This window comes from Salmo salar, chromosome ssa27 (assembly GCF_905237065.1).
Source record: "Salmo salar chromosome ssa27, Ssal_v3.1, whole genome shotgun sequence".
Taxonomy (NCBI): domain Eukaryota; kingdom Metazoa; phylum Chordata; class Actinopteri; order Salmoniformes; family Salmonidae; genus Salmo; species Salmo salar.
The window spans coordinates 13,063,613-13,090,946 of NC_059468.1; the positions used below are offsets into that span (position 1 = coordinate 13,063,613).

Consider the following 27,334-nt stretch of genomic DNA (forward strand, 5'->3'; position numbering starts at 1 on the left):
TAACCAACTTCAGTGGACAAATGCTCCCCTTCGATGGCCATTGGCACCTTTTTATAAGTGTGCACTTCACCAGTTTCAACTGTACCAGGCAGATGGCAGACAGCGTGTATGGTGTCGTGTGGGATAGGTTTGCTTATGTCAACGTTGTGAACAGAGTCCCCAATGGTGGCCGTGACAAGATCCTGAGGACCGTTGTCGTGCCATTCATCTGCCGCCATGGTTCTGCTTGATCATGCACGGCCCCATGTTGCAAGGATCTGTACACAATTCTTGGATTGCCCCAGTTCTTCCATGGCCTGCATACTCACCAGCCATGTCACTCATTGAGCATGTTTGGGATGCTCTGGATCGACGTGTACAGCAATGTGTTCGAGTTTCCGCCAATGTCCAGCAACTTCGCACAGCCATTGAAGAGGAGTGGGACAACATTCCACAGGCCACAATCAAAAGCATGATTAACTCTATGCGAAAGAGATGTAGCACTACGTGAGGCAAATGATGGCCACACCAAATACTGTCTGGTTTTCTGATCCACGCCCCTACCTTAAAAACATAATAAAAAAAGTGCCTGTGACCATCAGATGCGTCTGTTTTCCCAGCTATGTGAAGTCCATAGATTAAGATGTAATGAATTTATTTTGGTTGACGGATTTCCTTATGAACGTAACTCAGTAAAATCTTTGAAGTTGTTGCTTCTTGCATTTATATTTTTGTTCAGTGCATTTTGATAAAATAATTACATTTATTAGTGTGTCTTATGGTTGTGGAAAGCTTATACATTGCATTGAGAAAGTATTCACACCCCTTTTTCCACATATTATAATTACAGCCTGAATGTAAAATAGATTAAATTGAGATTTGTTATCGCTTGCCAACACACAATACCCCATAGTGGAATTGTGTTTTTCAAACTTTACAAAAAAACAAAAACCTGATGTCTTGAGTCAAGTATTCAACCCTTTTTAATATGGCAAGTCTAGATATGTTTAGGAGTTAAAATTAGCTTAAGTTGCATGGACTTGTGCCAAAGTGCTGTAAGCATGATTTTTGAACGACTACCTCATCTCTGTACTCCACACATACAATTATTTGTATGATCCTAGGGCTGTTGCAGTGACCATGTTACCACCACACCGGCGGTCATGAAGGCAGTCAAATTCCACATGACCATTTAATCAAGGTAATTAGGCTTCTCCAAGCTCTGATGCTGGTCATCAGTAGCCTACCAAACTTTCTAACTGCCTGGTACTCAACACTCTATTGTCCCTCTAAATCACTCTGACATCAATGCAAATGTATTAAAAAATGTAATCAAACGCTTCGTGAGCGCTCATGTTGCGCAACATTTCTATAGGCTCTGCAATTGCGTGAGAGTGATGGCTGCTAATAAAAGAGGATCCTATCAGCTAGGCCTAGTATATTTATTTCTCAACTTTCCTAATATTAAGCACATTGGTTATATTTACAACAGGACTATTGCCTACCTGGCTGGCATGAAAATGAACCACGGGAAAAGCCTCCATTCGCTATATAAGTGTATAGATTACGTGTTTTTTCCCCCCGCTGCACCTCTATCGAAACAGGTGCATGATAATGGTCCATTCTAAATCAAAACAAATTTCTCACACACTTATGTATGTGTAAAGACAAGATTAAATCTAGAATAGTCTGATGGGTGACAATATTTGCCTATCACTTGTGAATGATATATTATCAATTGTGAATTATGTCCAGCATTAGAAACAATGCCTTTTTTTTTCTCTCGACTTGTCCGAATCATAGTCACACACCTCATGTAGCCTCGCCCATAGGCCTATGTGTTTTAATAAGGTCTGTATCACAACTAAAGTGGCCAAATAACTTCTTAAAATTAAGCACATTAGGCTCTACACACCATGTAAAGCGGATTAACTGGCATACAGTACCAGTCAAAAGTTTGTAGTTTTTAAGGGGTTTTCTTTATTCGTGAAGACATCAAAAATATGAAATAACACACATGGAATCATGTAGTAGCCAACAAAGTAGCCACCCTTTTCCTTGATGACAGCTTTGCACGCTCTTGGCATTCCCTCCCTAGCTTCATGAGGAATGCTTTTCCTACAGTCTTGAAGGAGTTCCCACATATGCTGAGCACTTGTTGGCTGATCAATAACGTGCCACGGAATTCCACTGGCTGTTGAGTAGGTGGGACGATTTCGTCCCACATACCCTAGAGAGGTTAACTGATTTCCTTATATGAACCGTAACTCAATACATTTTTTGTAGTTGTTTCATGTTGAGTTTATATTAATGTTCAGTGTGTGTGTGTGTGTGTGTATTATATAATATTTCAAACCAAATTTTATTTGTCACATGCGCAATATACAACATGTGTAGACCTTACAGTGAAATGCTTGCTTACAAGCCCCTAACCTACAATGCAGTGTAAAAAAAACTAAAAAAGAATAAGAAATAAAGGTAACAAGTAATTAAAGAGCAGCAGTAAAATAACAATAGTGAGACTATATACAGGGGTTACCGGTACAGAGTCAATGTGCGGTGGCACAGGTCGAGGTAATATGTACATGTAAGTAGACTTAGACTATGAATAGATGATAATAATAGAGAGTAGCAGCAGTGTAAAAGTGTGTGGGGGGGGAACTGTTCAGGAGTCTTATGGCTTGGGGGTAGAAGCTGTTTAGAAGCCTCTTGGACCTAGACTTGGCCTTCCGGTAATGCTTGCCGTGTGGTAGCAGAGAGAACAGTCTATGACGAGGGTGGCTGGCGTGTTTGACAATTTTTAGGGCCTTCCTCTGACACCGCCTGGTTTAGGGGTGAGATGGCTGGAAGCTTGGCCCCAGTGATGTACTAGGTCATCGAATTTGCACATTGGCCAATAGAACGGATGGCAGTGGGGGTTTACTCGCTCGCCTACGATTTCTCAGAAGGCAGCCCAACTTCCACCTCCTTTTTCTCTGTCTTCTCTTCACGGAAATGACAGGGATTTGGTCCTGCTCCCGGGAAAGCAATATATACTTCGTCGGACTCCTTAAAGGAAAAAGTTTCTACTAGTTTGTGGTGAGTAATTCCTGTTCTGATGTCCAGAAGTTATTTTCGGTCATAAGAGATGGTAGCAGCAACATTATGCACAAAATAAGTAAAAAAAATAAAATAAGTTACAAATATCGCAAAGAAACTAACAAAATAACAGTTGGTTAGAGCACGTAAAACGTCAGCCATCCTCTCCGGCGCCTTCTACCATTCATGGGAATAGTTTGGAACAGATTTCCAACATTTTAAAAAGATAGAAAAAAATGCTCAAACTTGGGCGCCAAATCAAAGCACTGCCAGTTGGGGAACCCTGACTTAGGACATCAAATGTTGTTTTCTATTAAAAAAAGTTTAAGAGCGAATGCCTGAATACAGGGATAAATCTGGAACCTGGAAAAACAAAATGGAATTAGGCAAAAAATAAAATTTGTTTAAGGTCCTTTAATTAGCTTGCACGATAGATATCAGTGAACATGTTGGTAATACCTTTCCCTTTATCAAAAGGTTCATATTGTTGTGAGTAGCAGTCATTTCAACCTAGAGTAAAGTAGGTCTTATCTGTATTTCTCACTGAATCTCCATGATGTTCCTTATGTCAAATAGAATTTCAAAGTGATTAAGTGATATAAGTTTGTCAGGTGTTTCTCTAGTTGTAACCAAAATAATTTCACACTGCATGAATCATTTATTTTATTTGGGGTTTTCTGTGAGGTTTATTGTAACTTTTTTTCCCTAAACCGCCTGTGTAGGGGGTGTCTACTTGTACATGAAATGTACTAGTCCACTAAGTAATTCTGGGATATCCTAGAAGTTATTTGTTCCTCTTAATGCAGATTTATGAGAAATGAGTCATTCCTTTGCAAGCAGGCTTTCTGTCCACCCACAACTCTACAGTGCCAAGGGAGTACTGCTTTTCTCTCTGACCCTCCCTCCCCTGACTCCATCTCTCTTTTTTCTCTCTCCCTCAGATGCGATGACGGCTGGCTCCAGAGACAAGAGGAAGTGGCTTTTGCCTCTGTGCTCCCCCTACAGAACCAGTCTTTGACACAAACAACGGACGCTTTTCGCCAGACGCTTTCTCCCAAGCATTGATTTTGCTCTCCTCCTTTGGGTTATCATGGAACACCAAGGCCTACTCCCTATAATCGTGGTCATTCTAGGGGTTATGGGTACATGTTTGGCCAGGCTTACCCCCCGGGTCTCGTTTGCTATGGGTAAGTCGAACACTTATCATCTTGTTAGCTCCTCGATTGTGAAGATGAACTTTGAAATCCAGTGATTCATTTCAATGCTTTCATTTAGTCTCACTGTCTTAAAGTGACAGTCGCTTAAAGCAAAGTACTTTGCAGCTGTGAATACTCTCCAGTGACTGTCTAGCTATGGATTTTTTGTTTTACTTAAGAACAGATCAGAATGACACTCTTGGTGTGAATGCTTGTCTATCAATCCCTGCTTGGGCTGGAGAGACCCACCCAGTCCACAGACTTTTGTACGTCCAATTTAACTATGCTCCTATACTCGTATCATGATATGAAAAATGCCAATGACTTGGAATGGCACGGTAAGTATTGTTCTCTGTTATGGTGCTCACCATTGTAGCTCTGGTAGTAATTGCGTAGTAATTGCGTCCCTAATATGACTAGATCGAGGTTCAACGGGACCAACGAAGGGTCAGAAGTGCAACAGCGCTAACGGGGGAAATGCGATCATGAGTGACAGAGCAATGTTTAGCAATGCTTAACTGGGTGAGGCCATTTCAGCGTTAAGTTGTGTTGAGTCCATTTTGAAGAATCGATCACTTACGAACGATTAATGCTCATTTGTTCTTTCTAAAAATGTATTTCACCTTTATTTAACTAGGTAAGTCCGTTAAGAACAAATTCTTATTTACAATGACGGCCTACTTGTCTCTGTGCAAAGATGATTATTTCAGACTAGTGCCAAAATACACATATTTGCCATCTGTATATGGTGACGCTGTCATTATGTTCACGTTGTATAGATAGTTCCAAAGTTGTCCCACATGAGCCCATCACAGGCTCACGTGGAATAACTGAGTGGTCTGTTGCCATCCATCATTTGTGGATATTCTGGAGAGGGGAATGAAAGTTGAGCTGAACCGATGCGCTGTTGTCTCTCGTACAAAGCACTGCTCTCTGCAGTCTTATGAAGAGCTCCCGAGTTTTGGCCCAACTAACGATGTACTAATGAGATGAGCATTATGATAAACGAAGCAGCCAGCAGATGACATCACAATGATTTGAACTGTTTGGTTGCATGGTCTTCAAAGCTTTTATTCGTTACTATCGTTAAAGTGGAACTCAGCGTTTGAACTACTTTGCAGATATGAAATGTTTTTATTTACTGCAGTGCTTTCCCACTCTATATTGCCATTGGATATTCACAAATGCCTTACACTGTCATTCCAAAAGTCTATGAAAATGTGAAAAGCAACGTACAGTGCTCGCTTTTCAGAAAATATAACAAAATAAAAAGGTATCATATTCTTCCAAGGTAGTTATTATGACCAGATTTTAATAAGATTTAATGTGGCTAAAACACCGTCAGTTCCACTTGAAGGGGCTGGGCATTAAACATAAAAAAAACCGGAATGTTGTAAATAAGTTTTTTAAACTTAAAGTTTTAGTTTGCTCTAGTTAAATGTTGGAAGTTGTAACATAAAGTAAATAGTATCCACTGTTGGCCATTTGTTTGTATAACAATACTGTTCCTGCCTTAGTTTGCACTGAACATGTCTCCATTCCTGCTCAAATATCACGCCATGCACAGTTTCCAATAGAAATGTAGCCTATCCTCTAAGCTTCCAGTTCTTTCAGCTGTTGAACCTATGTTTGGAATTTCAAACTGTATTCCTTATGTTTATGTTTAAGATGCAGCTAACCTCAAGGGGTTGCCAGAAGGGTTCAGTTCAATGTGTCATCAGTGTTTACTGTGCAGATTGCTGAACCATTTTCGCTTATCTTTGCTTTTTCTATGGCCATTTCAGTGGCTTGTGTTTCGTTTTAAAAGCTGTGTTGGTCGTTGAGACCGAGGCCCTAATGGATTTATACTTAACATCGGAAGTGAGTTACGAGAACTACTCAGTAAAACGGATATAGTCTGCAGTGTCATCAATGGAATCGAGTAGGCCCCTGACTTGCAAATATTACGGGTAAGATGAGGACACTGGCACAATTGGCAGACCGTTTCAGGTCCTATAATAATGTGCAGTTCATAGGGCCCTATCATATCTGTTTTTGTTTTTGCCTGATTACCTTTTAGTTTTACCTGAAATTCTGTTTTCTCCCATTTTGTTTTTCCAGGATTCCATTTTCACCCCAAAAATGCAGGGTTTCGCTCAAAGTCCCACTTTTTTTAATAGGTCAGCCAATGTTAGGGATGCACCGATATGACATTTTTGGCCGATACCAATATCCAACATTTTCCTTGCCAAAAACCCGATACTGATAAACCGGTATTTAACATTTTTGTGGCCTTTTAAGCATTCTAGTACAGTTAAATAGTTGAAACACACACACACACACACACACACACACACACACACACACACACTGACCAAAAAGTCCCCATTACCAGTAAAACATAATCAAAACCTATTTTTCACTGACTTGCTGTGCTGTTTGGTTGTTCATTTATTCCATCGTTTCATTCTCAACAGGGATTTCATCATACATGTCAAGCAGTGAAGCTTCAGCTCTGTCTGTCCGTGGCCTGTCGTGGGTCCTCTTCGTCTGTGCGCACTGTCGCTGTGTCCATTTCCATCTTGTCCAGCTGTGTCTAACATTTCACGTAAACCCTGTTTCTTGTCTGCATCGAATAGCGGTCCTTGTACCTAGCATCGAGCATGGTGGCGACACATTAGAGGCTCAGAGAGAATGCCACCGAATCGCTTGTTTACAGTAGAGGGCCGATTTCCAAGTTTTCATAACAATTGGCATTTTTGGGCGCCGATTACATTGCAATCCACGAGGAGACTGCGTGGCAGGCTGACCACCTGTTACGTGAGTGCAGGCAGCAAGGAGCCATGGTAAGTTGCTAGCTAGCGTTAAACTTATCTTATAAAAAACTATCCATTTTAACATAATCACTAGTTAACTACACATGGTTGATATTACTAGTTTAACTAGCTTGTCCTGCGTTGCATATAATCAATGCGGTGCCTGAAATTGTCACTTCTCTTGCGTTCAGTGTAAGCAGAGTCAGGGTATATGTAGCAGTTTGGGTCGCCTGGCTCGTTGCGAACTGTGTGAAGACCATTTCTTCCAAACAAAAACCATAATTAATTTGCCCGAATTTTACATAATTATGACATTGAAGGCTGTGCAATGTAACAGCAATATTTAGACTGAGCGGTGGTAGGCAGCAGCAGGCTCCTAAGCATTCATTCAAACCACACTTTCCTCCATTTGCCAAAAGCTTTTTGCAATGCTTGAAGCACAGCGCTGTTTGACTTTATGACATGCCTATCAACTCCCCAGATTAGGCTGGCAGTACTATAGTGCCAATAAGAACATCCAATAGTCAAAGGTCTATGAAATACAAATGGTATTGAGAGAAATAGTCTTATAATAACTACAACCTAAAACTTCTTAACTGGGAATATTGAAGACTCATGTTAAAAGGAACCGCCAGCTTTTTCATATGTTCTCATGTTCTGAGCAAGGAACTTAAACGTTAGCTTTTTTACATGGCACATTTTGCACTTTTACTTTCTTCTCCAACATTGTTTTTGCATTATTTAAACCAAATTGAACATGTTTCATTATTTGAGACAATTGATTTTATTGATGTATTATTAAGTTAAAATACAAGTGTTCATTCAGTGTTGTTGTAATTGTCATTACTATATATATATTATCTTTTTTTATTTATTTTTTATTATTATAATTTTTTCGGCTTTTTTTGGTTCTCTAATAATCGGTATCGCCGTTGAAATATCATAATCGGTCGACCTCTAGAGTACTTTTGCAAGTTTTAACCCCACTGTCTGTCGGCAGTTTTGTTGAGCAGGCGTTTCAATGACATGAGAGGGTCTGCTGCAGACGCAGTTGATGAGCTTATTTCTAGAGTCATTAGTTCGAAAGGCGGCTCAGTATGATGAAATCCTCGTTGAGAATGAACAACGAACGGCACAACAAGTAAGTGAAAGAGGTTTTGATTATGTTTTACTGGTAATGGGGACTTTCGTAAATGCCAACAAAATAACTTTTTGGTGTTTCAACTATTTAACTGTACTAGAATGCTTAAAAGGCCGCTAAAATTTGAAGTATCGGGTTTTTGTTTGGCAAGGAAAATATCGGTTATCGGCCAAAAATGTTCTGTGCATCACTAGCCTACGTTATATAGGTATGCACGTCAGCATTTTTAGCTAATATCGGCCAATTCTGAGATATTGTGCGTTCCTATCCAATGTAGTTGCTTTTCTAAGTCCACAAAAATGCTTAAAACCATATCAGGAGACCACTTTGGAAGTCTGTGTGAAATATAGTGCATTTAGGTTTTTGGGCGTAGTTACCCTTTAATGCCAGTGCACACTAGCAAGAGACCATTGTTTGATTGCAGAGTTTGCAGAACAAATGGCCACTGGATTGATGCAAATAATCATATTCTGCCAAATGCTAACATTTCAATGAGAAGGTTTTTGCGAGCGCCTTTCCATCTCTACCATAAGGTTATCATTAGCATCATCGCTAATGGCTACACAAGTGTTGAGACACACACACACAGACCGAGGCATTCCTGTGCCTTCAGAAAGTTGCAGGAAAATACAAATCACTGATGCATTTTGTTCATGTCTTATGATTAACTTGGGAAAATTAATTCTAATAATTTAGCTTAATACATTTGAGTTGATGTCCTACTAATAAGTTCAATACATTTTTGAATATTGTTGAATTCTGTTTTGTCTGGATTCCGTGATTTCATCCGCAACACAGATTTTATAGGGCCCTAAATTCACTTTGAAGAGGGCCCGCTGTATAACACAAACGGAAGCCCAAACTGTGTCTGACTAGAAGAAAAGGAAGCGAAGATGACCTGATTGAGGAAAAATAAATGTGAAAGCGGATACATTTGCAGACTAAGGTGAAGTCTTTTGTTTTGATTCCTCTCTGTGGCTTTGTTCCGTTTGGGCACAGTATCAGATTAGGTTGCGTGAGTGTGTTCGTATGTTTTGCTCAGGAATAGTACTTTTATTTACATTTTTGTGCCGTCCCAAACCGTAAAAAAAAAAAAAAAAATGTTGCTGGCTCGGATGCATCTAATCACATTGTTCTTTTTCAGCAACAGGCCGTTGCAGTACAGCTAAGCTCGGCTCAGTAGTGTGAAAAGGGTAAGCTTTTAGGCTTCCCTGGAAGCCTGGATTGAACTACTGGAAAAATGTCCGTCCTCTTAGACGATGCCAATACCCCATTCAAGACCCATTTTCCCCACACTCAATGGAACAAGCACAAACGCTAAGTTTTGAAGTTGACAACACTTCCATCTCGGGACCTCTCGGGACCCAGAATTAGCATCTCCAATAATGCTTATAGTTTAGGGTCAGAAGGGATTGGGGTCTGGGGTGCTGACCTTTTGATCATTTCCTGAGAGGTGAAAGTAAACAAAGCTGCTCCAGGGTCTTTTCTCCTTTCAGAGTTCACTTCAGGTTGGAGGCAGGCAGGGGATTAGGGGACTTAATAGAAGCCTGTGGCGTCCCCGTCCTCCCATGCAGCTCGAAATGTTGATTAGCTCTGCTACCTGTAGCTGGGATGACCAAGAGAGCCTGCCAGGCTGATGCCTTAACCTGCCTGCTGCTTTAGAGGTTTGTTGTAGTCCTATCATTTTCTCCCAATAACGTTGCGTTATTGGAGTTTGTGTACGGGAATCGCCTAACCTACAAAAGCAGTTTGTCTTCTGTTAGACCAGTGGTCAGACCAGTATGCTAGGTCATTAATGTTTTTCCCCCAGTTTGCCAGGCATAGCCTATTGACCTCAGCATCTGGTCTACCTCTGCTGTAATTGGATACATAAAAAAAATAAAATGGTGTTTTAAAAATGCAGGAGAATTTCCTGGCTTTAAGAATGTGGTGTAGAAATGTTTTACCTCAGTTTCTGCACCTGTCCTGAACACCTAAGCTGTGAAGAATGTGCTTTCTGCTCACGGTCTGTTAGCTAAATGAGTGTACTCTTTTCTGATAGTGCCATGGTTGAGACCGATGACCATTTTTGCGTGTTTACAAACTAAACGGCTTGTGACTCCATTCTGTGCTGTTTTTAAAATTCCACAGAATAGTGTTTGAGTTGGCCATTGGCGAGGACCTAAACCATCACTTTTCACTAAGCTTTACAGAACTCGCTTGTTTTCGTTATGCTGACATGCGGATATCTGGAGTTCCTCGTCTCATTGGTTTTGAGGAAGCGTCCTCGGGTAGCGCATTTCTGCCGTTAGCAAACTCTCACATCCTCATTTCCAGCAGGCTTTAGTTAACCACTCAGCCTCAGACAGTGGGGCCTCAGTCAGCTGGAGCCAACCACTAAGATAGTTGGCGTCACACAACATGCACAACGTGAGTTGTGTACAAGTGCGTGCGTACCCACACACACATTTTATAGATCCATACGTTTTAATGAACGACGTTGTTTTATTGGAGTGTGACGCAATGAATCACACGAGTGTCGGTGTCATTACGAATGGATGGCCGTTACGGTAGTTATTTAGATTCAAAATGGCATCAAATTGCAAAGAGAAAGGGAGAAACATATGAGTCCTGTATTCACAACTGTGTGAGAAAATCTCTTAGGATTAACTTCCACTGAGGTCTCTTAATCTCCTCACTGAGATGAGCCTCAACCCCGTGTGTGCAGGCAGTGGAGGGATGATGACGCGCGCTGACAGGTACGGGACGGGATCCCTCCTAATCCCCAGGATGGCAGTTTTTATCTGCCGTGTTGCGCAACACCCACCCATCCCCCACTTCACCCTCTTTCTAAATGGGTGACTGCTCACACTAGCCCAGCCTGTTGCTCATTCATGAGTAACCCACACATGAGACATGACCCATAGAGCCACACCTTAGTACGGAAATGCAGCTCCCTCTGCCAAATCTCTCACATGGCCAACTCTACGATGTGAAGTGTCTAAACTCTAATCAACTTAAGTGTATACTAGTTTTTCTTTTTTTTTATTCACAGATAGAGCTCAGAGGTTTTGGGCTTCTCTGTTTTTTGCCAACACACTTGCCTTGACACAAAGTTTGATATTTTACTATTTCGAGTGAAGTCTTTAAACTTAATTCCTCGCTTTAGCCCCGTCTTCCACTCAAGCTGTGTTGAGTTTAAAATACTGTACCTGTTCCCGAAGGCCCCCCCCCTCACTGTGGGGTCTGATATGGGTTCTCTGAGTGCTCAGTTCTGGTTGGTCAAGTCAGAAATGGATTCAGGCCAAGCCATTTGTGTTCCAGATCTGTGTTCTAAGTGCCGTCTACACATACACACACACACACAAGCTAGAGGACCAGACTACAGGTCCGAGAGTGAACATTTGATAAGCACCAATCAGATCTAATTTTATTAGTCACATGCGCCGAATACACCAGGTGTAGACCTTACGAGCCCCTAACCAACAATGCAGTTAAAAAAAATAATAATAAGAGAAAAGTAACTAAAGAGCAGCAGTAAAATAACAATAACGAGACTATATACAGGGGGGTACCGATACAGAGTCAATGTGCGGAGGCACCGGTTAGTTGAGGTAGTATGTAGGTAGAGTTATTAAAGTGACTATGCATAGATGACAACAGAGAGTAGCAGTGGTGTAAAGAGGGGGGTCAATGCAAATATTCTGGGTAGCCATCTGACTAGATGTTCAGGAGTCTTATGGCTTGGGGGTAGAAGCCATTTAGAAGCCTCTTGGACCTAGACTTGGAGCTCCAGTACCGCTTGCCATGCGGTAGCAGAGAGAACAGTCTATGACTAGGGTGGCTGGAGTCTTTGACAATTTTTAGGGCCTTCCTCTGACACTGCCTGGTAAAGAGGTTCTGGATGGCAGAAAGCTTGGCCCCAGTGATGTACTGGGCTGTTCGCACTACCCTCTGTAGTGCCTTGCGGTCGGAGGCCGAGCAGTTGCCATACCAGGTAGTGATGCAACCAGTCAGGATGCTCTCGATGGTGCATCTGTAAAACCTTTTGAGGATCTGACGACCCATGCCAAATATTTTCAGTCTCCTGAGGGGAAATAGGTTTTGTCGTGCCCTCTTCACGACTGTCTTGGTGTGCTTGGACCATGTTAGTTTGTTGACGTGGACACCAAGGAAATTGAAGCTCTCAACCTGCTCCGCTACAGCCCCGTCGACGGGAATGGTGGTGTGCTCGGTCCTCTTTTTCCTGTAGTCCACAATCCTCTCCTTTGTCTTGATCACATTGAGGTTGTTGTCCTGGCACCACACGGCCAGGTCTCTGACCTCAGCCTATAGGGAGGTCTCGTCATTGTCGGTGATCAGGCATACCACTGTGTCATCGGAAAATGTAATGATGATGTTGGAGTCGTGCCTGTTAGCAGTGTTTAGTCACAACCAATGGTCTTCTCATCCTCCCAGGCAAGGCCATAGATCATTGGTTCCCAAACCGTTTTTGCCCAGGACACCATTTTGATATCAAAATTATTTTTACCCCCCTTTTTCTCCCCTATTTCATGATTACGACCATGTCTCATCGCTGCAACTCCCCAACGGGCTCGGGAGAAGCGAAGGTCACGTCATGCGTCCGCCAAACCGCGCTCGCTTAACCCGGAAGCCAGCTGCACCAATGTGTCAGAGGAAATGCCGTTCAACTGACGACTGAAGTCAGTCTGCAGGCACCTGGCCCGCCACAAGGAGTTGAGCCAAGTAAAGACCCCCTGGCCAAACCCTCCCCTAGCCCGGACGACGCTGGGCCAATTGTGCACCGCACCTATGGAACTCTCGGTCATGGCTGGTAATGACACAGCCTGGGATCGAACCCCAGGCTGTACTGACGGCGCAGCACTGCTATGCAATGGCTTAGACCGCTGCGCAACTCAGGAGGCCGTCTGTCTCTCTTATTCATTCACGTGTATTGACATCCACACATTTCCTGGAGCAACCACTTGCGTGACTGAGCAAGAATCCCAGTGGAGGACCGTATCCCTTTTGAAGCACAGGCCTCTCAAACCACACTCATCATCACTGGGCACATCTCCCTCTCCCTGGGGTGGGCAGAAAGCACACTAGGAGATTCTCCCACAACCTCAAAGTTCCTCTACACTCAGAACGAACATTCACACATACGCACACCCACACAGTTTCTTCTTACTCGCTGGGGTGGTTATGAATGATGTCCGTTGGCTGATATCCCTCACAAACCTTGAACACAAACATGCCACACTTGCGCTCTCTAACAAACACCCATGCATGGCCACATGAATCATCAGACTCAACACCCTTGCAGGCCCGCGCTGAGACGTGAACTCTCTGCAGAGTACGACAACACACAGATCAAGTCTCATGAGGTCCGAAGGAGTGAAACAAACAGTCCTTGGCAAGCGTTCAAGCTAAATGTGGTCAGCAACCCCTTCTAAGCTTGGCACGGGACACACAGGGGTCCTGAGTAAGGCCGTGTAGAGAAGGCCTTGCCCAGACAAACAAGCAACAGTTTGATTTTGACGTTTCACGTCCCCCCCCCACTCCTCAGCTGATGTGGTTTTCTCATGACCTTCGCAACAAAGGAGCACTGTGTCCCCATGGCCTGGAAAGAGCCACTTCATAGGTGGGGTGGGCATGGAGGAAAAACAATTACCTTGATCCCTGAGCCTGCGCTTTTGCGAGATATCTCCCGCTAACAGAGCTTTGAACGACTAAGTGGAGTGGTGAAAGGTGACTTTCCACACAGTGAAACTAGTGTTAAACTAGAGAGGGATGGCAAAGCTCCTGAAGCAATCTAGGGCTGCCAAGTTAACCCGACTGCATGTTACATCTGGGTCGTCAGCGTGACTCGACCGCATAAGTTCTTTTGATTTAAAGAATTGGCATTAGCAGTGACCACTAGGAGCTTGCATGAGTCATCAATTATCAATCAAAAGTTGCACACACAAGCTTGGTATGTTGCCTCAGAGTTACATAGTTATCTTTCACTTCCTCTGTAGCAAACATTGCGGCTAAGGAACATCAACAGTTTGCTAGTCACGGCACCAATGTGACTGATCATTTGGGGTTGTTGGTGCAAGTTCAGACCCTGTTAGTGTGCTGAGCTGTACTTGCTTTATGAGTAACTTTGCCCGAGGCCTAAAGACAGGTGTTGACTACCTTTGCTACACTATCAGAAACATTTAACTGAAATCACACATTTTTCATTTTCTGTTCAAAACATTTATTGGCTGAATACATAACTAATTTGCTTAAAATGTTTAAATTGCTTAAACTTTTGTGGACCCAGAGTTTGTTTTCAATGCAAGGGAATTCAAAGTTAAAGACGAGAATACTTCTCAAAAATCCCAGCATAATTTTTAACATCCTTATGATTCAGTCGTATGATCATCGCACTGACTCTCGGGTGATAAGTATAGTGGCTGACGTAAATGTTTTCCCCAAACTCTGTTTCAATTTCACAAACCAGTCAAACATCACACTATTTTCACTGCAGCTCATATATAGTAAACCATCATTTGGTCTAACTTTGGACTGTTGCCTTAAAAGGTTACTATATATCACGTACTGAATCAGACGCTCCTCTTCAGAGTTCAAGCAGAACTAGTCTTGTCCGCCAGTCATGTGTCTGACAACTGTGAACCCGGCAAGCCAGGCAAAAGCAGAACAAATGCATTCACAACTCTTCAAAAAGCATAGTTTCCGTGAAAAGTGTGAAATGGGCCTAATCAATATAATCAGTTTGGCTGTTTTGAGGAATTTCCTAGTTCTATTCATTTGGTTCACTCACGGTCATTACTTTTCAAGTCTCATTTAATGTTGTCACTTTTGTCGTCTAACGTTTATGGTGTACTAGGGAAATGTCACAATTATTCATATCCAGTACCACCCCAACATTGACATATTTGAAAATGGAACTTTTCTGTTTTGTAGTAAAGATGATTTAACTATTTACAATGACACCATCAACCAATTAGTACGCAATACCTATTCACAATTGGTCAAAATCACACAATACCACACCGATGTCATTGGAAATCATTATCTTCCTCTATATTTTACCTCCAAAACATAGAAACGTACTATTTTCACATACTTTTGGCCATGTAGTGTATGTGGACATCTGCTCATTGAACATCTCATTCCAAAATCATGGAAATGAATATGGAGTTGGTCCCCATTCCAATTCATCCCAAAGGTGTTCGATGGGGTTGAGGTTGGCACTATGCATTCAGGCAGGTAGTGTTGTCCTGGCATCCACCAAACCCAGATTAGTCTGTCGGACTGCCAGATGGTGAAGTGTGATTCATCACTCCAGAGAACGCGTTTCCACTGCTCCAGAGTCCAACGGAGGCCAGCTTTACACTACTCCAGCCGACGCTTGGCATTGGGCATAGGTATCTTAGGCTTGCGTGTGGCTGCTCGGCCATTCAAACCCATTTCATGAAGCTCCTGACGAACAGTTCTTGTGCCGACGTTGCTTCCAGAGGCAGTTTACAACTCGATACTGAGTGTTGAAACCGAGGACAGACTATTTTTACACGCTTCAGCACTCGGTGGTCTCGTTCTGTGAGCTCGTGTGGCCTACCACTTCGCGGCTGAGCAGTTGTTGCTCCTAGACGTTTCCACTTCACAATAACAGCACTTACAGTTGACCGGGGCAGCTCTAGCAGGGCAGAAATTTGACGAACTGACTTGTTGGATAGGTGGCATCCTATGACGGTGCCACATTGAATGTCATTGAGCTCTTCAGTAAGGCCATTCTACTGCTAATGTTTGTCTATTGAGATTGCATGGCCAGAGCAACGCGTGTGGCTGAAATAGCTGAATCCGCTAATTTGAAGGGGTGTCCACATAATTTTGTGTTTATAGTTGATGTGCTGGAAATTATGAATATATAATGGAAACTGTAGACTGACCTCTAACTACTGATGCCCTAGGGCTTATACGTTCTCTCTTGACAGGAGCATTGTAACGGATGATAACAGCAGTTTTCTGGATATCATTGCTTCTGTGGTCAAGCAGAAGTTGTAGAACAATTAAGAACGCTGAACTGATGTACTTGTCAGGCATCCACACATGCACATGTATACAGTGAGGTATTTAAATCAAGGCATGTGTTAAATTTGAGGCCATTTTATAGGCCTATGCATGTGTGTATACTCCTCTGTTAATACATTTATTTTATTTTTTGTAATAATGACAATTACAACGATACTGAATGAACACTTTTATTTTAACTGAATATAATACATCAATAAAATCAATTTAGCCTCAAATAAATAATGAAACATGTTTAAATAATGCAAAAAACTAAGTGTTGGAGAAGAAAGTCAAAGTGCAATATGTGCCATGTAAGAAAGCTAACGTTTAAGTGCCTTGCTCAGAACATGAAAACATATGAAAGCTGGTGGATCCTTTTAATATGAGTCTTCAATATTCCCAGGTAAGAAGTTTTAGGTTGTAGTTATTATAATACTATTTCTCTCAATACCATTTGTATTTCATATACCTTTGACTATTGGATAGTAGTCACTTTAGTATTGCCACTGTAACAGTATAGCTTCCATCCCTCTCCTTGCCCCTACCTGGGCTCGAACCAGGAACACATCGACAACAGCCACCCTCGCAGCATCGTTACCCATCGCTCCACAAAAGCCACGGCCCTTGCAACTACTTCAAGGTCTCAGAGCGAGTGACGTCACCGATTTGAAACGCTATTAGCGCGCATCCCACTAACTAGCTAGCCATTTCACATCGGTTACACCAGCCTAATCTTGGGAGTTGATAGGCTTGAAGTCATAAACAGCGCAATGCATTGCGAAGAGCTGCTGGCAAAACGCACGAAAGTGCTATTTTGAAGGAATGCTTACGAGCCCGCTGCTGCCTACCACCGCTCAGTCAGACTGCTCTATCAAATATCAAATCGTAGACTTAATTATAACATAACACACAGAAATACGAGACTTAGTTTCCGGATTTGACCATATTAATGACCTATCATTACGCAAACTAAACATTTTATTATTTCAGTGAAATACGGAACCGTTCCGTATTTCATCTAACGGGTGGCATCCATAAGTCTAAATATTCCTGTTACATTGCACAACCTTCAGTGTTATGTCATAATTACGTAAAATTCTGGCAAATTAGTTCACAACGAGCCAGGCGGCGCAAACTGTTGCATATACCCTGACTGCGTGCAATGAACGCAAGGGAAGTGACACACTTTCCCTAGCTTAATATTGCCTGCTAACCTGGATTTCTTAACTAAATATGCAGGTTTAATTAAATATACTTCTGTGTATTGATTTTAAGAAAGGCATTGATGTTTATGGTTGGGTACATTCGTGCAACGATTGTGCTTTTTCCGCAAATGCGCTTTAGTTAAATCATCCTCTGTTTGGCGAGGTTGACTTCCTAGAGCTGGCCGCCCGGCCAAACTGAGCAATCAGGGGAGAAGGGCCTTGTTCAGGGAGGTAACCAAGAGCCTGATGGTCACTCTGACAGAGCTCCAGAGAACCTTCCAGAAAGACAACCATCTCTGCAGCACTCCACCAATCAGGCCTTTTATGGTAGAGTGGCCAGACGGAAGCCACTCCAGTAAAAGGCACATGGCAGCCTGCTTGGAGCTTGCCAAAAGGCACCTAAACGACTCAAACCATGAGAAACAAGATTCTCTGGACTGATGAAACCGAGATGGAACTTTTTGGCCTGAATGCCAAGCGTCACTTCTGGAGGAAACCTGGCACCATCCCTACGCTGAAGCATGGTGGTGGCAGCATGCTGTGTGGATGTTTTTCAGCGGCAGGGACAGGAAGACTAGTCAGGATCAAGGGATAGATGAGCGGCGCAAAGTACAGAGAGATCCTTGACGAAAACCTGCTCAAGAGTGCTCAGGACCTAAGACTAGGGCAAAGGTTCACCTTCCAACAGGACAACGACCCTAACCACACAGCCAGACAATATAGGAGTGGCTTCAGGACAAGTCTCTGAATGTCCTTGAGTGGCCCAGTCAGAGCCCGGACTTCAACCCGATCGAACATCTCCGGAGAGACCTGACAATAGCTGTGCGGCGACGCTCCCCATCCAACCTGACAGAGCTTGAGAGCATCTGCAGGTGTGCCAAGCTTGTAGCATCATACCCAAAAAGACTCGAGGCTGTAATCGCTGCCAAAGGTGCTTCAACAAAGTACTGAGTAAAGGGTCTGAATACTTATGTAAATGTATGTTTTTTTTTTTTTTTTTTTTAAATCTAAAAACCTATTTTTGCTTTGTCGTTATGGGATATTGTGTATAGCTTGATGAGAATACGTTTTTATCCACTTTAGAATATGGCTGTAATGTAACAATGTGGAAAAAGTCAAGGGGTCTGAATAATTTCCGACTGCACTGTATGTGTGGTCGTGGTTTAAGTATGGCATGTGACTGTTTCTGTGCACGTAGACAGTAGCTCTATAGTTGTGCCGCGGTACACCGATGTTTCCTCTGTTGTTATCGCATCACTCTAAATGTCTTTATCTCATCGCTGAGAAAACCCAGAGATCTCATCTCTCTAGCGATACTGCCTCAAGCAGGAAGTGGCTTTGTTCATTATTCATCAGCTCACAGGCACCTTCCACAATCACTGAACAACACAAAGCTGTCAGTGTAGGTCTGTGCCCATTTAATATCCAAGCCCAACCCTTTTTTTGTCCCCAATGGTGCCACGGGTATGGAAACCATAGCGACAGCACAGGATTATGCTCGTCATGTGCTCATGCCCTCTCTGTAGAGCTTCTGTCTAAAATTCGGCTGCCAAGTCTTGATTAGACCAAGAATCACACCATAATAAAATGTATAATTCCAGACAGTCCTGCTTGCTGATTTGATTTGGTAGCATTTGAGAAGTAGCCAATATTCCGATTATGAGGTTAGGTTGATTGTTGTGCTTTTTGCCTCCAGTGAACAATACTATAGTATAATAAAACATTTTAAACGTTTGACAATTTCTCTGCTCAAGTTTGTTTAATTATGCTACACCAAAATGTCGTCTTTGCTGTCATGTTGTGCCATATCCTAACTGTGTTAATCTTTGACGTGACCAGTAGGGTTTACAGAAAGTCAAAATCGTGACCTTACAAGATCACACACCCTGCCATGTATTGAGTCTCTCACTCACATATCCCCATGTTGGAAGGGAATTCAAACATGACAACCCTGTTCAGTGTTCAGAGAGGTTTTTTCCAGAATATTCCTACAGAGTTTGAAATGGCTCTACGTAATAGGCAAGTGGGTTGAGTTATTGTAATTGGTTAAACGCCATGGGGATGGTCTTTTAAGAGTTTCTGTGCATTCTTCAGTACTATGTGCGTGTGTGTGCACGTGCTATTTCCCATCTTTCATAGTGCCCTGCTTGAGGGCCTCCAGTCCAAATGAAATTGGAGAGTGCGTGGAACGAGGGGGTGCCGCCCCCTGTTATTGTATGGAAAAGGTTAATGAAAAGAGGAAGAAATTCATGAAATGTCAGTTCTGTCTCGACACTCAATCTGAGCAGGCTAATTATTACGCCAGTATATTGCATGAAAATAGCTGCAGTTGTTCAACACTGAACCATTGGAGTGACACTACTTTCTATTTTACTTTCCCTGGAGTAGACTTAATAATATAAATATTCTGTGCTGAATAATGAATATTCAATGCTTACAAATATGTAGGCTACGTTATAGGCCTACGTTCAGTGCCAAGTTTGCCCTCCTTGTGGTTAGCAGTCCAAAATATATTTTTCTGGGTGTTTGGATGCTGGGTGCGGAATGTATTTGGATATTAATATTGTCATCTATATTAAGTCTCTATTTTAACCTAATCCTTAATCTAGTGTCTTTTGAGGACCGGTGTATTGTAATGTTTTAAAAGCCCTCTGTTCAGTCGTTTTATTTATTTACGTTTCTGTTGCTGAAAATGTAGGCCTATGTGAATATTATTTTTGACCATTTACGAGTGACTCCAATCCAACATGGATAGTTTATGCAGGATTCGAACCCACAACCTTTGGTGTCGACAGCATTGCTTCGCGTGGAAGTCCGCATGATATGAAGGTTCAACTGTATCTGTATTACGCTTTATTTTGAATGTGAAAGGGAAACCTAACGCCTGCCACTTTCATGTCTTGCGTAACAGGTACACCCGGGAGGTCTCTCAGCCACTTCGACAGCTCGGACGTCGGCAACACCACCACACTGTTGCTAAGTGACGACGGAGACACTCTGTTTGTGGGAGCGCGGGATGCAGTTCTCTCTTTGGATGTCAGCCAGGAGGACGCCATTGTGATGAGGAGCAAGGTGGGGAGGTTGACCTTTTTACCATTGACGTTTACACCCGTCTAATCACAAAGTTGTTAACAAGTATGATCAGCTTTGAGACTTCATGAATCTGTATAAACCCTGTAAGTTCATGCATAAGACCACCAGATTTGGTTGGAAAATACCAAAGCCTTACAGTTCAAACAGGCTGTAATGGAAATATTCAACACTGCAGAAAATGTCCCCCTTCCAGTGGTTTAATTCACCGGTTGTCATCTGAAACACAAACACAGCTGGTTCAACAGTCTTAACACTGACCTCTCTCCCTCCATTCTTCTCCCAGTTGGACTGGTCCCCCTCAGTGAAGGACCTGGACGAATGCTCCATGAAGGGCAAGAAAAAGGCAAGTTAACCCCAGCTCAGCCAATCCACTCATTGGCATTATTAATGCCGCATGCTGCCAGTGTTTCCCCTAGATTTGATCTTAGACGAGCAGTTTAGGTCCCCGAATCAATATCCGGGGCTTCCGTTGCAACATTTTTTCATTAGCACTTCATTTGAACTTCGATTTATACCTTAATCCGTTAGAATAAGAAATTAATACAACAACACAAGTAGGTGGGGGGATAGGATGAGGCTGTGCAAGGGGGTTCTGGTCTGTCTTAGTAATGGGAGGAGAAGCATTACTTACTGGAGGCACAGCTGTCACTGCATTCCACCAACAGCCACCAAGACTAATTCTCTAATGGAATTGTTTAGCTATTTAATTGGATAACTTTAACCGTCTTTCTGGCCGTCAATGTGCTAGCGATACAAAAGGAGGAAGTTGATACCAGATGGTTTCATTTGACGTATCTTCATCTGTGACAAGTCAGACATTTTATACATGTCCATAGTATAAATCCGATGAACAGTGACCGTAATGGCCATGCATACAAAGACCAATCCATTGTACAATATAGAGGTGATCCTCTCTAAAGGTTATGGGGTCGTTTATAGACTAAGGTAGCTTGCACAGTTTATACGCTAAGGTAATTATTCTTGTGTGTCAACATTACCGACTTGGCCTACGTCCCATGATTCAGAATGGAGGAATGAGCTGTGATAAATTATCTGACAGAGGGATAAGGAAACAAAACGAAACAAGCTGCTCTGAGTGTATCTGTGTGGTGCGTGTGCAAGTTGTGTATGGTGGGTGTGAATAGGCCTTATTCTCACAATTCAAATCTTGGTGCTTTATCTAATTCTAGTTAAAAACATTTTGGCTGCCAATGGCCTTCATTAGAATGAATGTTGGTGGGGCAGAAACAAGGAAACGCCATGGCATGAAACTTTGGCAACAACGAAGTATATATATTTTTAAACCTCAAGCTTTGGGCAGGATGTGTCAATATGTAGTTCATACATGCATAATCTATGAGAAGAATTACCATTTTACCTCAGCCACGAAATCCCTAGTTTGAAAGACTATTTTTCTAGAAGCTGTGCTGCGCCATTTTCCCTGACGTTTCCCCTCCGTGGACCAGCCGTCTAGCAATTCGAATTCAACTAGGGATGTTAACAGTTAACCGTTAATCGGTTAGCCGCTGAAAAATACATTTGACTAGTCATGCTTATCGGTCTATACATTAATTTGCATAATTTAGTGCAATTAAATTGCCGTGTGTCTTTTCATTAGTCGTCATGTATCTTATCACACGTGCACAGCATACAGAGCCCAGTTTGAGGAGAAGAATAGCCTATCACCTGTCAGGCGAGAGCAGCACCTCAAAAAGCTTTTATAAATCGTTGTGGAACAAATAACAATTCGAAACGCAATGGCGTGTTACAATGTTTTAATGGACACGATTTAAAAAGAGCTACTATTTTAATTTCTCAATCTCGACTCGTAATTCAATCGCGCTTCCCATTCGCCATTCGAGTGCATAGGCTATACTCAATGGTAGGCAGGCTATCAGCGTGCGTGTCGCCCACCGCTTTGCAACATGAGCTTGAGGCAGTAAGTATAATTGTTTGAAACCTGGATGTTTTACTTCAAATAATGAATATCTTACCTTGCTTCAAAGTAGCCTAGCCAAAATCCAACTTTAAATGTGGAGGCAATTATTTTATAAAGACTTCCTCATGCCATAATTTCTCTACTGTTCTATTGGTTTTCATATACATGTCTTTCATTGTCCAGAAGCCAATGGCACAATCCTAGTCATATTATACTGAACAAAAATATAAACGCAACATGCAACAACTTCAAAAATTTTACTGAGTTACAGTTCATATGAGGAAATTAGTCAATTTTTATAAATTCATTAGTCCCTAATCTATATATTTCACATGACCGGGAATACAGATGTATGCATCTATTGGTCACAGATGCCTTAAATGGGCCTCACAATGGGCCTCAGGATCTCGTCACGGTTTTTCGTGCATTCAAATTGCCATCGATAAAATGCAATTGTGTTCGATGTCTGTAGTTAATGCCTGCCCATACCATAAGCCCACTGGCACCATGGGGTAGTCTGTTCACAATATTGCCATCAGCAAACCGCTTGCCCACACAACGCCTGCGGTTGTGAGGCCGGTTGAACGTACTGCCAAATTCTCTAAAACAACGTTGGAGGCAGTTTATGGTAGAGAAATGAACATTACATTTTCTGGCAACAGCTCTGGTGGACATTTCTGCGGTCAGCATGCCAATTGCACGTTCCCACAGAACTTGAGACATCTGTGGCATTGTCTTGTGACAGAACTGCACATTTTAGTGGCCTTTTGTCCCCAGCACAAGGTGCACGTGTGTAATGGTCATGCTGTTTAATCAGCTTCTTGATATGCCATACCTGTCAAGTGGATGGATTATCTTGCCAATGGAGAAATGCTCACTAACAGGGATATTAATACATTTTTGCAAGAAATTTGAGAGATTTGTTTTTTTTGTGCTAATGTGCATTTCTGGGATCTTTATATTTCAGCTCATGAAACATGGGACAAACACTTTACATGTTGCGTCTTCTAATTTTGTTCAGTGTAGTAACCCATCCTAATTGGCTTCCTATTATTGCATGTTTCCATTAAGCTTTTAATAAAAAATGTCAGTTTCTTGTATGCATGCATAGAATTTTCTGTTGGACAAGTCATTTTACTGTTTGGAAAAAATACACTCGTTTGTTGACCGGTTAATGAGGCGGTTAGTCTGCAGCAAAATTAACCTGAAATTTGCATTCTTTAATTTAACCAATGAGCTTGCTTCAGCCCCTTGCCAAATGAGTGACAGTTGGCAATATGCACATGATGCACCCACAGCGAGAGTGGGAGAAATGGCGTGGTGCACACAGTGCATTTGGAAAGTATTCAGACCCCTTCACTTTTTCCACATTTTGTTACGTTACAACCTTATTCTAAAATTGATTAAATCATATTTTACCCATGATCAATCTACACACAATACCCAATAATGACAAAGTGAAAAACAGGTTTTTAATGCTAATTTATTACAACAAAAAACAGCAATACCTTATTTACACAAGTATTCAGACCCTTTGCTATGAGACTCGAAATTGAGCTCAGGTGAATCCTGTTTCCATTGATCACCCTTGAAAATGTTTCTACAACTTGGAGTCCCCCTGTGGTAAATTCAATTGATTGGACATGATTTGGAAAGGTGTGCACACACCTAAGATCCCACAGTTGACAGTGCATGTCAGAGCAAAAACCAAGCCATTAGCTTGAAGGAATTGTCCGTCGAGCTCCAAGACAGGAGTGCAGAGTCACAGATCTGGGGAAGGGTACCAAAAATGTCTGCAGCATTGAAGGTCCCCAAAAACACAGTGGCCTCTATTCTTAAGTGGAAGAAGTTTGGAACCACCAAGACTCTTCCTAGAGCTGGCCGCCCAGCCAAACTGAGCAATCCAGGGAGAAGGGCCTTGGTCAGGGAGATGACCAAGAACCCGATGGTCACTCTGACAGAGCTCCAGAGTTCCTCTGTGGAGATGGGAGAACCATCCAGAAGGACAACCATCTCTGCAGCACTCCACCAATCAGGCCTTTATGGTAGTGACCAGACGGAAGCCACTCCTCAGAAAAAGGCACATGATGGCACGCTTGGAGTTTGCCAAAAGGTAAAGCACTCTGACCATGAGAAACAAGATTCTTTGGTCTGATGAAACCAAGTTTAAACTCTTTGACCTGAATGCCAAGCATCACGTCTGGGGGAAACCTGGCACCATCCCTACGGTGAAGCATGGTGGTGGCAGCATCATGCTGTGGGGATGTTTTTCAGCAGCAGGGACTGCGAGACCAGTCGGGATCGAGGCAAAGCTGAACGGAGCAAAGTACAGAGATCCTTGATGAAAACCTGCACCAGAGCACTGAGGGCATTCCATTTGGGTGAAGGTTCACCTTCCAACAGGACAACAACCCTAAGCACACGGCCAAGACAACGCAAGAGTGGCTTCGGGACAAGTCTCTGAATGTCCATGAGTGGCCTGGATTTGAGCCCGATCAAACATCTCTGGAGAGACCTGAAAATGGCTGTTCAGCGATGCTCCACATCCAACCTGACAGAGCTTTAGAGGATCTGGAGAGACTCCCCAAATACAGGTGTGCCAAGCTTGTAGCGTCATACCCAACAAGACTCGAGGCTGTAATAGCTGCCAAAGGTGCTTCAACAAAGTACTGAGTAAATGGTCTGAATACTTATGTAAATGTAATATTTCATAATTTTATGCTTTGTCATTATGGGGTTTTGTGTGTAGATTGAGGGTGACATTTTTTTTAAAATCCATTTTGGAATAAGACTGTAACGTAACAAAATGTGGATAAAGTCAAGGGGTCTGAATACTTTCCAAAGGCACTGTATTGACGAACCACTTTTGGCTCGTGAGCGCTACTTTCACAACTACTGGCTAAAAAGTATACAAAAGTACCGGAGAGTCCCTTTAATGTAATGTTGGCCTCCCTTGAAGTAAGCCTCCACGTGTGGCCCCATTTAAACTAAGTAATGAGATCAGGGTTACCAGAGCTATTAGCTCACTGGTGCTAACGGTGCTCCCTCCCCCTGACCTGCTCTCTCTAGACAGACTGACCCAAGCTTTTCTGCAGGGTCACCCAGTTCTGGTTCTGATGTTCATTGGCTTTGAAGGTTTATTTATTAGGTTTGGCTATCACCTATCAAACTTGGCAAAAGTTTATATTCTACAATTCCTAGAACATGAGTATTGTTTAGACTGGAGTGACAGACTGTAGCACACAGTGTGCCTCAAGGACCAGGATTAGGAAAAATGTTTTACAACAGTGGCTACCCGCTTTCTCCATCTCTCCCTGCACTCACATTTCTAAGGACGATACCAAGTTTTTTGCACTGTCTAAACATGTCCCCTGTCTCTGTCTTGTGTTCCCTCTCTTTCTGTCCCCCCCCCTTCAGGCGGACTGTCCCAACTTCATCCGGGTGCTGCAGTTCTTGAACTCCACGCACATGTACGCCTGTGGAACCTTCGCCTTCAGCCCACGCTGCACCTACATCGTAAGATGCTCTTCTTTCAAGACATTCCTTTTCTCTTTCTCTCCATGTTTCTCTTACTGGAACTAGCTTTTACTGGCATGCCATACATTTGTACAGTATATTGGAACCCACACCTACATAATATTTCCTCAATACTTTTCTCATACTCCATATTCAAATTATTAACAGGCTTTATCGTCACCAAATGTATGGTTCAGTGTACTCAAGGACAAATATGACTGTATTTGTGAGTACACTGAATCATACATTTGACAATAAAGCTTGTTTTTAATTTAAATATGCATATGTTTTTACATTTTAATATGGACAACAAGATATGAACATGTTTGTACTATTCCTCCCACACAATCTTACATTTATCACTCTAACTTGTTTTCTTGGTTTTTTATCCCTATTTGCTCTCTCCTTCCGTGACTGCCTCCCTCACCCTCTCTGTTTTTTTTGTTCCATCCATCCCTTCTTATCTCCCACCCGCTGAGTATCTTCAACTCTCTTAAGAGGGTAATGGTGCTTGGTCATGGGCTGTACAGTAAACCCATATTAGATATTAGTTATCCAATGGCAAAGACATTAGTGCCAAGCACATCACAGCAGTAGGTAATATTTTTGCCCAGAAACGTGCGTGCCGGTGCGTCACACAAGATTGATCATTTCATTATCCAGTTATGTGTGGTACTGAGCTCAACGACCAGCCAGCAGAGCAATGTTTTTGTGCTCTGCTGGCTCGCCCCCTTAGTCTGATGCCCACGGGCTGAGACTGTGTGTGTGGAAGAGCGTTTCTGTGTGATGATTAAGAAAATGGATCCTTGAGTAACCACCTGTCAAGCCTGTGTTAACTCTGGTCATGTTGATGCTGACAGCTTTACTGTACTACACTCACATAGCCATCGCCAGCCAGGCCACTCAGACAGGACATCCCTCACATATGATGCCCAAGACAGGGCAACACTTGTATGTATCTGTGATATAGGTGATTGAAATATATACTTAGCTAGAACAAAGCATCCTTTAGCCTCAGAGGCCTGTCTTTGGCTTTAGTAAGCATTTTACGTTTGGGCCCGGTTTTACATTCGAGGTTATGAGCTCTAGTAGTGTTGTGCTTGCAGGTTTTTAGCCGCTACACTGGAAGTGTATCCCAGAGGAAGTACAAGCCACTTAATCAAGTATTTACCCTCATGATGGTGGTCAATTAGCAGAAACTAGACAGAACAAAATTTCAAGGTTAAAAATTACACTTCGTTAACCACGGCCATTGTAGCAGGATTCATTGACTACAGTATCACTTGTGCTTTTGCTCGGCAAAAAGTCCAGTGTAGCACGTCTAACTTATGATGTTAGATAAAACCGCA

General features: G+C 42.5%; 1 protein-coding gene across 5 annotated transcripts in view; it reads left to right on the top strand.

Moving 5' to 3' along the window:
* sema4ab (sema domain, immunoglobulin domain (Ig), transmembrane domain (TM) and short cytoplasmic domain, (semaphorin) 4Ab) overlaps positions 1-27,334 on the top strand; it is a 50,099-nt gene that overhangs the window by 8,503 nt on the left and 14,262 nt on the right. For 4 of the 5 annotated variants that reach the window (XM_014177155.2, XM_014177152.2, XM_014177157.2 and 1 more), the window contains exons 2-5: positions 3,999-4,244; positions 20,349-20,509; positions 20,814-20,873; positions 25,887-25,985. In XM_014177155.2, coding sequence (XP_014032630.1) covers positions 4,148-4,244; positions 20,349-20,509; positions 20,814-20,873; positions 25,887-25,985 — 417 coding nt within the window. In that variant the 5' untranslated portion in view covers positions 3,999-4,147. Of the gene's footprint in view, positions 1-2,980; positions 3,058-3,998; positions 4,245-20,348; positions 20,510-20,813; positions 20,874-25,886; positions 25,986-27,334 lie in introns of all 5 variants that reach the window. The other variant, XM_014177154.2, reaches the window with a different exon arrangement.